Below are 13,752 nucleotides of genomic sequence, written 5' to 3'. Positions count from 1 at the left end.
GCTTCAAAAGAAAGGAGCGGAAAAAACCCGAACTGCATCAAACTGCTAGTACAGATCTGACCAAAATTACCTGCTCCATTGGCTTGTGTCTGTGGCTTTGCAGGTTGCTGAGCTGCAGACACTTCTTCAGCTCTACAAAGAAAAACAGAAACAATATAAAATCCTGCAAGTTAATTTAAGAGAAAACCAAACGTGTGTCCTACTGGATTAAAATTATTACTGTACACTGCATTCACGATCCAGAGAAATATCACTATGTAACAGATAAGTGTAGTTTAGCCATTTCCTGTCAGCAACAGCTCAATCCGATCTTTTAACAACATATTTTTGTATCAATTTATTTGTATTACTTCTGTCTTTGCATTAAATGTTTATTGCAATGCTGCTAGAAAACTCTTCAGAGCCCTGACTCTTCCCACAGCAATAAATGAAAAGGAATCCCATACTGCAAGCTATAACCACAGTACTCAAACAATACCACAGTTTATTACATGACCCTTGAATTCTGCTGCTGTTAGTACAGTCAATACCACTCATCTTCACAGTGAGAAGAGCAGATACCAAGAATTACTTCAAATGATACACTGTTAGCTCTTGGTGCAGAGATGCCACACCAAGATGAAACTATATTAAAGGAAAATAAAATGTAAAATTCAAGTGAGTGTGAAAAACAGATAATCAGGCATCACTTGTCTCATCTTTCAAGACAGATCAAGAATAATGCTCTAATTCATTAAAACCAAGTGTTCTGGAAAACAAGAACCATTTGGCCATTCTGCACACGTACAAGGCTCCACATTACATCTGCAGTATCCATAGCCTCCAGCTGCTAAAGTGTCTTGAGAATGCTTCCAGCATCAGTCCGTAAGTCTTTAGCCATCCGTGCAGACATGCTACAGAAAGATTTCTCTAATAAAGAAGCACCTTAGCAACAGAACAGCTGCAGCAAGCTTTACATTACACAGAACTGAATAATCAAAAAGGTTATCACTCAAAACAATAGTGTGTTAGCTGTGTACTTTCACTGACACTTATTTAAGGAGACAAGGTAACTGCTTTCAAATGTTCGCTTCATCTCTCACTCCTCAGGAAGGAAATCAAGTGGGATGGATGCAGATCAGCAAATGGAGATCACACTGCACCAGGCAGGTAACAGAATATAGATGGGTTTATAGGCATCTTGCCTTTCCCTTAAGAAATACATTAGGTAAAGATCTCACCATAATGTCTGCACATGGCAAAGGCTTCTGTGAATCTGTGCATTCTGATTCATTAAGATGGAAACATGACAGGTCTAATTACCTCCCTTCTTCAAGCACTCCCCACACATAATGGACTTTCCACATTTGTGTTTATTTCTAAAAGGAACATTTAGAAATAGTTTATCGATTTATAAAGTAGCTGAACACCTGTCAAGGTGAACTCAATGGTTTCATCTTTGAAAACCACTTGTTTTCACTTCTCTGCAGGTCTTTTCCACATTGTTTCTATATTTGCAGCAGCTCTCCACATGTCCTCAGAAGTCACCTAAATCCCAGCAGTTGATTTTTATCCTAACTAAACTTTCACTTGTGTTTCTCTGCAGTTTTTCCCCATATCCATACAACCCCGAGGTTCTCCACCCAGCCATTCTTCCTCCTTGCTCCTTCCCCCACATGCTTCCAACTCTGTGTTTCCAGGTCTGTCTCTCTAAAGACGACGAGCAATTAACATGATCAAATTTGCATAGATCGTTATATAGCGGGGTCTTCCTCCCGACACAGTTACACCACACAGGTGGGACATTTTTAGTCACCATCTGTCACTGCCACCACGTTTCCCTGAAAACTCATTTTGGTAGGAAGGCCACAGTCATTCACAGGCAGGTTCCCATTGCTTGAACAGCATCCTGGGGGGATGTCAAACCTGAACAGCTCTGGTGATAGAATGGAGACAGGATTCCACCAACGACAACCACCAGAGCCCTCAGGCTGGGTCTTCCTTTGACGTGCTGGGATCTATTTTCAGAAGCAGCTCAGCGTCATTACTCTCTATGTTACTTGGAAAAAAATCAAGGAAGATCTCATCCAGCAACAGTCTGGAATGCCAGGCTTACAGGCTTCCTCAGTAGCACACCAGAGTCTGGCTCTGGCCATTCCGGGTGGTTTTTCCATTTGTTCATTTTTTGGCACTGTCTTACTTGCCATCTGCCACTAACTCTTTCCCCATGAAGAACATGACCTTTATGAATCACCAGGTTAATGACAACTCATTACTGCACCTGTGAATCAGGTTATAATTAACCACCTCAGACAGATTTGGTTCAGGAAGCTCAACATTCATTCTTTAGGCTTGTATACCCATTGGGAAGCCCAACCCACTACAGCAAGACCCCTGATGGGCAGGAATCATCTTCCCCACAGTTTCTAAACCTCTGCTCATGCCAGAGACCAATTAGAAGGCTGGAAAATATGAACCACCCCTGAAACAACACAGAAGGTTGTGTTTTGATGCAGGCTTCCTAACTGCTGCCTGTACTGAAGAAAACAAGCTGTGTTAATGCCCGTGCAAGCATGCTTTCCACCCAGCAAAAAGCTACGGTCAATAAGGCTAACGGGCCACCCTCCTGAGGGAAGGGCATGTTTATACAACTACAGACTGAACCCACTTAGAAGCGAAGGCTGATTAAAACAGGAAATAACGAACTACAGCTAAGGAAAGATGAGTGCAAGTGTGGGATTTCTTTTATATACACTTTGCAGGGAAGCATGGATGTTAGAGCTGTTCATGACTAGTACATGTGCAGTGTTCAAAAATGATAAGCACACATTGGTGAGGCTTTCACTCAATTCTGCCCCACAGAAACACACAGAATAGTGCCAAACTGTTATTTTTGTAGCCATATGACCCAAGTGTTTAGAGAACCTTGATGCTGAACTGCTGGTCATTTATCTTATCTAAGTATTTTGCTTTTGTGCATCTTCAGCCTTGACTACAGCTGTGAGTTGAACTGAATGTGTTAAGTTAAACACAGTAAGACAGACAGTTCAGCAAGTTGCATTAGTTAGCAATCCCACTGCAGTACCACTGCCAAACTTTTGATGTGGTCTTCAGCCTTCACAACAGTCTTCACAGTCATCCAAAGCATCTTCTCAAGGGACAAAGCCAACTAAGCCCCAAACAATGCATGTATGGAAGATGATGCCATTCATCCAGGAGCCAGTTAGTCAATAAAAATGCACAGTACAGAAGAAATGGTGGTTTATGCTGAACCACTGTCTGTTCTTAAAAATAGCTCACAATGCTAGTACTAAAAGGTTCACATACGACACAGCTTGTTGCTAAGTGTTGTTGCAATACTTCTTATTTTTTATTGTGTGACAGATCTGTAAAACAAGGCAACAACTGCCCACAATTTACACTAAACAAGCATTACTCACACAGACTATTCCAGATTATTTATTCATTGTTCCACTACTAAAATGTTACTGGCTTCAGCTGTTGCACCAAATGCTGAGCTGTCTCAAAGCGTCTATGGAAAACTTTAGCTGAGAGCCTCTTTCTGAACGCCCAGACACACAATGAACATTGCAACAAACAAATCCAACTAAACATCCCCTTCTTCCATTCCTCCGTACAAAGAATTTGATGAAATAAGCCCATGTTCTACACATAAAAAATACGTCATTAATTCACTGTTCTCTCCTTGTTGACCGCTTTGCATGTATTTATACAGCTGCATGCACTGATCTGCTTCACATATAATTCTGAATACTGGAATAGCTAAAGTAATTTCTTTCTCCTTACAATACAGCTTGGTTTGTTTTTCATTAGTAGTTCATTCTGTGAGCAAAGAGGATACGTACAAACATTTTTATAAGTATCTCTACTTGAAGATGACATGAAAACTCAACTGAGACTTGGGCCAATATGGTTTTGTTGATATATGTACAAGTAGCGACTTTCCAAGGCAAATTCACTTAATAAAATTAAGTTGCTAGCAGATAGATATTTAACCTATTATATGCTTGATTGTGTCAACACTTTGCCTATAGCGATACGTATTTTCAAATGTTTTCCTTTTCTCTATCTCAGTAAATAGTTTTATCTCAACCCACAAGTTCTCCTTTGTGTTTTTTTTTAATTCTCTCCCCCATTCCACTGGGAAACAGAGGAGTGAGCAAATAACTGTGTGGTGCTGCCTGCTTGAACCACAACAGGTAGCACAAGAGAGACAAAAAGGTGCCCTGAAGCATCAGTTTTACCTACTAACGTTCACACTTTGTAATGCTGTTATAGAGCAAACAGATATTCTCATCTTGGGGACAGGTCCAAGTTTGCTCCTCTTCCACCGTCCCCAGCAGTTCACTCAAACAATGAATTTTCAGTCCAGAGACTAAATGGAAGTTACATGTGCATGCAGCAAAGCCAAACAGCACAGGAGGTGAAAAAAAGTGGAATAGTATAGGCACTAGGAAATGTATTAAAGAAACAAACAAACCCCCACAAGTGCTTCTTTTTATTTAACACTGAACTTCTGAACTACTTCCATAGCTTCCAGTGGTAGATAGCACTGGCATTTTAAAGGGAGGAATAAATAAATGCATTGATAGCAAGCCTGCAAATGGGGACTGGATACTACAGAGGGAGGTAGATCACTGAAAGCAACTAGTCTCACATGTTCTCCATAAACATCTCCCATCCCCCTGCAACAGAATACCGGGTATATAGGCAGCTGGCCTAACCATAAAAGCATTTTTATGCTCAGGTAAGTACTGCATCAAGTAGCAGGTGAAGTTTGTATAGCATTGGACATCTGGTATCCAGGGCAAAAAGTTTTGCCAGTTTGTTCTTGCTTGTAACCTCTAAATAGCTGGCAGTGTTTACTGAGCACAATTACCAACTCAGCTTGCACTATTCAGTGATGACAGTAGTTGATGCTGAGCCACAGCTCCAACTATTCAGCCAAGTAACCTTGGCTATGCTGAGGAAAATAATGTAGGCAAGTGGGTTAGACCAACAAGGTCACCAAGCAGCTGCTATAGTTCTAAGATTTAAAGTCTCCATACAGAATGGCAGACTAAGAAGAGACAACATCAAATGCGATGTAGCATCAGGAAAAATGTCTTCAAAGATGAACAAATTTAAGAGCATGGGGAGGGACATACCCACTTGTCACTGCAGTGGCAAGGAAGGCTCAAATTTCAGCCACTCCCACACATTAAGGACTGTGGTATGGCACTGGGACGTCCTCACACTCACCTGAAGAGTAGCAGCATTGACTGGGCAGTCAGGAGATGACAGTGTTTGAAAAGGCAACACATATTGAACAGCACAGCACAGGCTGTGGCATTCAGCAGCACACAATGTACACTGATAGCTCCAGGTAGGTCAGACCCCAGAGATGGTGATAGGAAGAACATTCCAACCAGACAACTGTCAGGACATCTCTGTTGCTATGATAGCATGTATGGTCAAGTAAAATGGGAGTACTTCTCTGTACAAGATGTACTTTTATAGGAAAGCACGTCTTCTCTCTCTGTGAACCACTCATTTATTTTAAGAGTCTAAGCTGGAAAAGGATATTTTCACCCAAACTCTTCATTCATTGAATCTGAAACCTCAAGTGGCTTTCAGCTATACAGCAAAGACATTTCTCTTACCTTTCTTTAAGTAATTCTTTGACTTTATGTTTTTGCTTTCAGTGTCTCTGCCGTTCCTCTTTAAAGCCCTTGCCTTAATGTTTCAGCCTTTGTTTCTTCTCTCAGCTTCCTGATGTACTTTTACAGGAAAACACAGCTTCTCTCTCTGTGAATTACTCATCTAAGAGAGTCTAGGCTGGTAATTGATGTTTTCACCAAAACTCCTCATTCAGAGACCTCAAGTGGCTTTTAGCGATACAGTGAAGACATTTCTCTTACCTTGCTTTAAGTACTTCATTGACTTTTTGTTCTAGTTCTAGCCTCCTCTGTCGTTCCTTTTCTAGCTCTTGCCTTAATGTTTCAGCATTCGTTTCTTCTCTCAGCTTCCTGAGTTCCTCCTCTGTTAAGTAGAAGAAAAAGATTCAGTTATCCTGAAGAACAATAAAACCTGAATATGGCAAATAAGATGGGGTTTTGTTGCTGTTTTCTTGTTTCCATTTGGGCTACAGCAAATATGTTCACCATAAAAAAAACAAATAATCAAGATCTGGAATAGCTTCACAAAAAGTGCACAAGTAAACCATGTACAAAACATTCAGTTCAGACTGTTAAAGCAAGTAGAAAAATGACTTCAAAGTTCTCTTTTACAGATACATCCTTTGGTACAAGATACCTTTAGCTAAATGCAGCTTGACATATCCTTATTCCCCAAAGACCAGCAGGAAAGGCTATCTGTTGCTCATCAAATGTAAAAAAACCAAAAACCTGTTCCTCTTTTTCCTCCCATGTGTATGGGTAGGAAAAAACATACACCTACTCATAACGTTCTCCAACACCATACAATGCTCTGTCAACTCCTGGCACATCAATATTTTTATTCAAGTCAGGTGGATGCATTACAGACTTGAGTACATCACAGTTTTAAGAACAGGTTATGGGATGGGTAATTGAGCTCAGATTTCTACTTTTTCCAAGGTTACAGTGTGCCTGACTAAATTCCAAGAAATTATGCATGTATGCATGTATAAATACACCTATATATACACAATTATACATATTCTTTTTCATGAACTATCAACTATGCATAAGGCTTTTTTGTGGCTAATTAGCTTTGCTTTTTGTCACTGACAGTATTGTTGTGATGATCTTATTTTAGTCTAGAGCTACAACAGACTTGCTGTCACCAACTGCTTTGCCAAAATAGCACTCAAGAGACGTGACAAAAAGAAGACTGGGAATCTCTTTTGTTCTTTCCTTTTTTTAATGACAGAATTACTCTGGTTTTTGTTCTCTGGGCTGCTGAGTTTTTTAGCTCAGCCTTGGCAGTAAATAGAACAGCAGGTGTATTTCAAGCTTACAGCAAACCCGAACAGAAATACTTGCTAATTCTACTATCACCATAGACAGAGGGGTTCAAGCTTTACAGTTTTACACGAGTCACAGATTATGTTCTACCCTACAGCATCCTCTTCTGTTTCTTTTTATACAGTCTTGTAAATTTGTGGTCAAATTTTGTTATCTGAACTTTGTCACTTCAATCAGCATGTGCCCACAGGAGGTCGGAGCTGTAAGCATTCAGAAGATCTGATAAATCCTCTCCCCCCACTGCACAAGGGGCTGCTGCAGAATCTCCCATCATTTTATCTGCTGTGCCAGCTAGATGGTGGTAGATTATCCGTATTCCTGCCACACTAAGAGGTTTAGAGCATAGAATTTGGAGAGAAAAAGATGAAGTGAGAAAACAGCACAATGCGATGTGTTCCACCGGGAGGCTACAGGTTGTATTCCAGCAGACAGAAGGAGTGTGCTGTCATCTCACCACTGATGCTTTGTTAACAGCCCCAGAAAGAAGACGTGGAGCAGAGAAGTCAACTTATCCTCTAGCAAAAAAAACCCTCCAAATTTATTCTGAAAACTATAGTATGCTGTGATATGATACAGGAGGAAAACTCTTGCTGTTGCAGCAGGGATTGTTTCCCCTGTAAATAAAGGGAAAGATACAGGCATAAGGGCACACATTTAAACAGAGCTGTTTCTAATTACATGTCTACAAGCAATTTTAATTACAGCAAGAAAACCGTGCTTGCAATTAGCCTTTCCTACACTTTCTAGAGCTTGCCTTGCTGCATAACGAGAGCATGCACTCAGATGAACGGAAGCAGTTCTTGTAATTCCCATACACTGGAGCTTGTGCAATATTACAGAACATTCCAGAGGGGATGCTAATCTCTCAAGACCATTAAAGGGAAAAAAATTCCCTGTTAGGTATTTGAAAAATAAAACTAAAAAAAAAAAAAAAGAGGAAGTGAATAAGCATTCTGCGTACATAAGAAAACCACAAGTAGTGTAAATTAACCTCAGTGCTCTTGAAAGCCTACACAGATCTTCCAGCTTTTATAATCCTTGCTGTACTGATTGCATCTCATCCTATTAAAAACAAAACAAAACTCAGAAACTTGAACATTAGGAGGACAAGAAGAGCCAGATACAGAATTATCTTATGCAAAGGAGGCAGAGTTAAAGGGTGCACAATGAACAAGACAGAACTCCTATAAAACAAGGCAAAAAACAACAGCATCAGATCAGCTTCACTTTATAGCATTCTCTAAATTTCAAGTATGCAACTCTGCAATTTAAACCCACCTCAGCTCTGGCCACTCTTTAAAGCAGCATTTGTTGGTACTTTGGCAGCAGCGTGGGTCTGGTGTTGTAAAATCTCCATGTCTGGTTAGTTAAATACTCCGAGTTTGCTAAGCAACAGAAACCACAAAGGATAGAGAAAAGGAAAAAAAAGAACTGTTCTTCCTTGCTCTCTGCCCTGAAATAATCTACAGTTTGGCTGAACTGAACTGAAATTCTCAAGCCCCAGGTTGTCCTCCTGCAGAGCAACCAAATTGGCCATAAAGACCAGAACCCACAAATTCTAGAGGACAACCCACAAGATAACATCACATCCACTCACTGAGTTTTAGAGACGTGTATTCTCCATGGTGATGAGAGAAGTGCACTCCTTGGAGCTTGTTCTCAGACAGCCAAAAGCTCTGTGCCCTCCCTCCCCCACCACCCCAAAGGGGTACACACAAAGAAGGCCGTGCTTCAGGTCTAAGATTAATCCATTTCCCTTCCAGGCACGTCAGTCACAGCTCCATGTCTCCTGCTGCGTACGACATTACAAGAGATTGAGGGCATGGCTCAACTAGACACGGAGGTGCAACCCCACAAAAATGCTTTAAAGACTCTCCAAGTGAACTTTCTGGATGCTGCTGCACTTTTAATAATGAGCTTTAGAAGTCTGCACTCCAAGGACTCAGTCGCCTAAATTTAAAGATTTAACATTTCCAGAAGTTTAGTTGCTCTCACCCAATCGCTCAAAGACAAGCTACCCAACATTTCATTGCAATGCAGCTATCATTCCCCACTATGCCATCAGCCCCAGTAGCTACTGAAAAAATTCATTTTCCCCCTCAGAATACATAAGTATATCACAAGTAACATTTTGCTAAAAACCTCATAAATAGTCAGTTATCTAGTTCAGAGAGACCAAACAAAACCAAGCAATACTTGGGAAAGGAAGATGCTATGTTAGGCTGGGAAGGCATTACGCAGTAAGTTGGCTTTCTAATTCAATACTGCATGTGCAGTAAAGCGGATGTTTCCTTTAATAAGGGGATTGGAGGTGGATTAGGGAGACTCCCAGTAGCTATTTTACATAATAGCTTTCCTTTGGAGGCCTACAGGTATGCAGCAACATCTCCCTGTGAGACAAAGAGAGAAAAAATTGCTTCGAGAGCAGAGCCTGGAGAGAATACTGTAAACTGCTCAGCGTTAAATCAAATGAGACACAGTTAAAATAGCAGCAGTGCCAAATACCATTGGATGTATCCTGTCACATTTACACGGGGAAACACCAGTGCTTAATAAGACAGAAATAACTCTGCTACGTCTATGTTAATTATGGCAAATCTCCCTTTAACCCTTTGAACAATTACTAGAGTTCAAGCACATTGTCTAACAGGTAATGAACATACTAAATCTCAACCACCAAACTGGATCTCAGTGCCAGTGCTAGAAGCTACCTCCAACATATGGACCTTCTGCCTTTGCCCGACTCCCAGTTCCTACAGACAGCCAGTGTTTTAAGTGTGTCCCAGTCAAGCCAGTTGTACATTGCAGACAAAATGTTAATAATCTGAAAATACATATATTTTTACTGTCATAGACATTGAACTGCTTTTATTCTTTATCCCAAACTCCAGCAGAAAATAGCACAGTGAAAGACATGGGAGTGCTCCACCATTTGAGGGCTGGACTAACACACTGTTCCAGCAGCTTCACTTTATTAACTGTCCTTTCTTCTTTAAGTCACCTTTTAAATTTATGAGCTTTCAAGTTGGTGCAGATTTTTACAAGCACGGCCTGCAGGCTTTTGTTCATACTGGGAAGAGTTCACAGCTAATGGTGGTGATGATGTTGAAAAACAGTGCTTTGTAGCTGAGAATTTGTTCTATCAAATAGTGCCATTGTGCTCTTTGGAGCTGTTGTAATCTTCATGGAAATAAATAGGATGTATTACTTTTGGAGCAACCTACCTACTTCCAATACATCGCAACTACAGTGTGTTGAAACATCATTGTGGTCCATTTCAACACAGACCATTCTATGACTATGATACTACTGCACAAGTATCAAAAATGCATTCTCCACGCATTTAGCTACTCTTACAGAACTCTCATTCCTCTTGCCTCAAGAACCTGTTTTCATGTTGTCCTACAAAACTTACCCTGCACTGTTTTATCTTTAGCTGATCTTTGCTCAACTACATTGTCTGTGATACGGTGAAGAAAATAATAATAAAAACACTCTTTTTTAAATCCAACCAGACTACGCATGAGGACAAGAAGTAAGACACTTGAATGCTAATGAGATGAGACGGAGGGAAAAAGTCGGCAAAGCTGGAAGATGGAAGGAAGAGCTTTTCATTTTATTCCATTTGCAAATGCCTTGCTTTGTTAATTCAACAGTTCTCCTTTGCGGTCAGGCCTCCTGCTTGCTTGAAAGAATCTCTCATGCAGAACGAGGGGGGAAAAGATTTTCTAATGGGAATACAGCTGTTTCATGAAGCCAGAGAGGTAGACAGGATACATTAAAAATGAACTATGTTTATCTAGCGCACATCTTTTCCTCCTTCTTCCTACATTCTATATGAGCACTTTGTTAAGAACGGAGAAATGAAACAGTTAAATATTTAAAAAGAAAGAATAAAACACAAGCACATTTTCACCATAAGCTTTCTGCAGCTCAGTCCAGCTTACCTGCACACATCAAACTGAAGGGAGCTGTCACTTTCAGAAACAGCTAAGCCAGCTCGCTTTAAGCCAAACTATCTCAAATTTGGCATTTAAACAAACCCCCTTTCTCCTTTTGCTCTTTTTTCCCTTCTTCTCCTTTCTTCACTGTTATGTTATACCTCCATTTACCTTCATTTACTGTTTTTTGAGTGTGTTTTTGTTTTGGTTTGCTGTTTTTTTTTTAAGGCAAAGCTCCTGCTCCATTATCTTCAATAGACATAGCTTTGGGGAACCAATTTCTGAGTCTCTTAGCATACACCTACAGAGAGAGGCTCAGACTTCCTCTGCACTGATAGAAGACAGAGCTGATCCAGAAGCAGCAGCAGTGAAGGCTGAGACTGACCTTTCATCCAGCTGCTCAGTGGTGTGGTATTCTTCATCTCAATAGCAGAGTTTTGTGTTATGTGTGAAGTGTTCTTCTGTCTTACGTGATGAGGAAGCCTAATTTTAAAAGCATATCTTACTCAATAAAATCTATGCAAAGTGGTGTGGTCTCCTCTCTCACCACTCCTGTTGCATCCCAGTTGGACCACGTGATGTTAGAAAGAACTGAGATGTCTACAGTTGGAACAGAATAATTATGCTAATGTTTAATTAGTTACCTTACATTTACATGCAGCTTTTACAATTGAGCTTTATTATGTTATAATAAACACAGAAAAGACAGGAGCATTTCACTTTTGCGATGGGTTTTAATTTAAAAAGCTTCCTGAAAACATGCCAATTACCTTAAAAATCAACAGCTCACTGAGATAGATTCCACTCCTGAAACACCCGCTGTGAGGTTCTCTATTGTTAGATACACTTTTGTCAGCTTAAAAGTCATGAGAACTACTGCTCTGTGAATTCTCAGAAATTTCAGAGAATAAAAACGCCAGAAGAGTCGCAGATCCATCCAAAATGAAGAGAGCTGTGAAAAATGTTGTCGTTAGTGCAGGAAGTGTTTTCACTCCGTGTTTTTGGCAGAAGAAATGAAACAGGCTATAAACATTTCAACGCCTGGCTCAGGAATAGCTGCAGACTCTCCAAGACTTCTGCGTTATTGAACCGAGCAGGGAAGGGCAAGTTCTACACAGAGCTCCTAAAATCTCCAGCCTGGTTATACAACAGAGGCAAACTGTGTGGCGTCCACACCACCCCACTCGAGGTTTCAGCCACTTCCAGCCTCACAATACATGAAGCCAAGCCGGGCAGCCAAAAATACAAAAAGAAAGCAGGAGGAAGAGCATGCTGCATCTACATAACACAACGCGTAGGCAGCAGCTGAGGCAGCGAAGGAGCAAGTTTCAGAACCAGAAACAATCTATCTTTGTCAGCACAGTGCTGCACTGAGATAAATTGCCCCCACAGAAGGCATCAGAGGAGCATGGGATCCTCCTGGTTTGAGCCCCCCAGGCTTCTGGCACCTTCTCATAACCGCTGTCAACAAGTATTGGGCAATATCCAGAGCAGGCTGCACAAGGTAGCCACAGAACAGGACTAGCCCAGGACTCCATCCTGCTGCTGGTGCTGCGCTGTGAGTGCAGCCTTTCCTTCTCTGGTCTTGGCAAACCTGGGATCTCAGAGCCAAGCTGAGAGAGAGCAAGAGTACAACCCATCCTCCACCAGCTAGATAAAGCACTGGACATGTACTGATCTCCCAGAAACACCCCTGTCAGCCTCTGGGAGTTCAGGATATTAAGTTGAGGAAAAAACAAGGCTGAGGTGAAGGTGCAGAGGCACTACAAAGCATCAGCACACTTTAAGAAGGCGGGCTGCTTTATCAACTCCCAGTTCTACTCTAGAATTTCTGAACCGAAGGTGACTGTAGGCTGCTGAGTCAGTAAGAAAGCAAAACTTGCACTGAAGCCGTTCCTCTGCTGTTCTCCAGCTTTGCTGCTGCAGCAGGTATTTGACCTTCCTATCAGGAACAGTTACACCAAGGGTACTGTGACAAAGGGATTCCAACACAGCCTCACAGTCAGTTTGCTGCATACAATTCCTGTGGCTGTGATAGGAGCTGTTGGCATTTCCATACAGAACAGGCCTTCAGAGCAGGATGCAAAAATCCTTGTGGGGAAGGACCTTATTTCCTCCCAAAGCATTTCAGTCTCATGCCGAGTGCCTTCAGTTCACGTCACCAGGTGACTCTTCTCAAAGTCACCTGGTTTGTTTACTCCCAGCTGCTGCTGCCATCATCTCCTCTTCCTTGAGTTGCTAAAATTAGTATTACAGCAGGTTTCAACATCCTTCGGTGAGAATTAGCTAATGCTTCACGTGTGCAATAAGATGCGTGCCAGCCCACAAAGCATGCCTGTAGCACAGAGTGCTGGTATAAACTAATATCAGCCGCAGAACTGCCCTCTGCAGTCATGCACAAACACAGGGGAAAAAAGCCCTCAGTGAGGTAAAAATCCAGAAGGATATTGCCTATCCTTTCATCTTCCAAATGCAATAGTAGCAAATTAGGTTTCATTTATCATTTAGATATAGAAAGTGTGAAATGGAAGCACTGAAAGTTAGCTGTTATAGCATCGTTCAATGGTTTGTTCATCTGTACTAAGCATGATCTAAAAGAGCAAATACTACAGACCCTGCCAACCATATTATATTAGTCTAGCCACCCCAGCTCAGTCTCTGTCTTCCAAACCCAAACCCTCATCTAGCAGCAGCATAGTGCTGGAGAGCACACAAACTAGATCGTAGTAATGCGTGGCCCTCTACAAATCTATAATAGCAACAGCTCCAAAAGAATTCTTTTGTTCAACCACTTCTATTTGGTGTTTCCAGCAGACGAAGCTCTT

At 41.3% G+C, this 13,752-nt stretch overlaps 1 protein-coding gene across 8 annotated transcripts in view; it reads right to left on the bottom strand.

Moving 5' to 3' along the window:
• The window catches only part of GRAMD4 (GRAM domain containing 4), a 67,061-nt gene that overhangs the window by 20,943 nt on the left and 32,366 nt on the right, over positions 1–13,752 (bottom strand). For all 8 annotated transcript variants that reach the window (XR_014933821.1, XR_014933824.1, XM_015851883.3 and 5 more), the window contains exons 4-5: positions 5,901–6,021; positions 71–132 (exon numbers count right to left, since the gene is read on the bottom strand). Coding sequence is in view for 6 of the 8 variants with exons in the window: in XM_015851883.3 (XP_015707369.2) it covers positions 71–132; positions 5,901–6,021 (183 nt within the window). In the remaining 2 variants the exon portion in view is untranslated. The remainder of the gene's footprint in view (positions 1–70; positions 133–5,900; positions 6,022–13,752) is intronic.

This window comes from Coturnix japonica, chromosome 1 (genome assembly GCF_054131305.1).
Source record: "Coturnix japonica strain WE chromosome 1, WE-NBRP24, whole genome shotgun sequence".
NCBI classification, from domain to species: domain Eukaryota; kingdom Metazoa; phylum Chordata; class Aves; order Galliformes; family Phasianidae; genus Coturnix; species Coturnix japonica.
The sequence above is the reverse complement of the archived record's forward strand: the minus strand, read 5'-3'. Positions and strand labels throughout refer to the sequence as shown.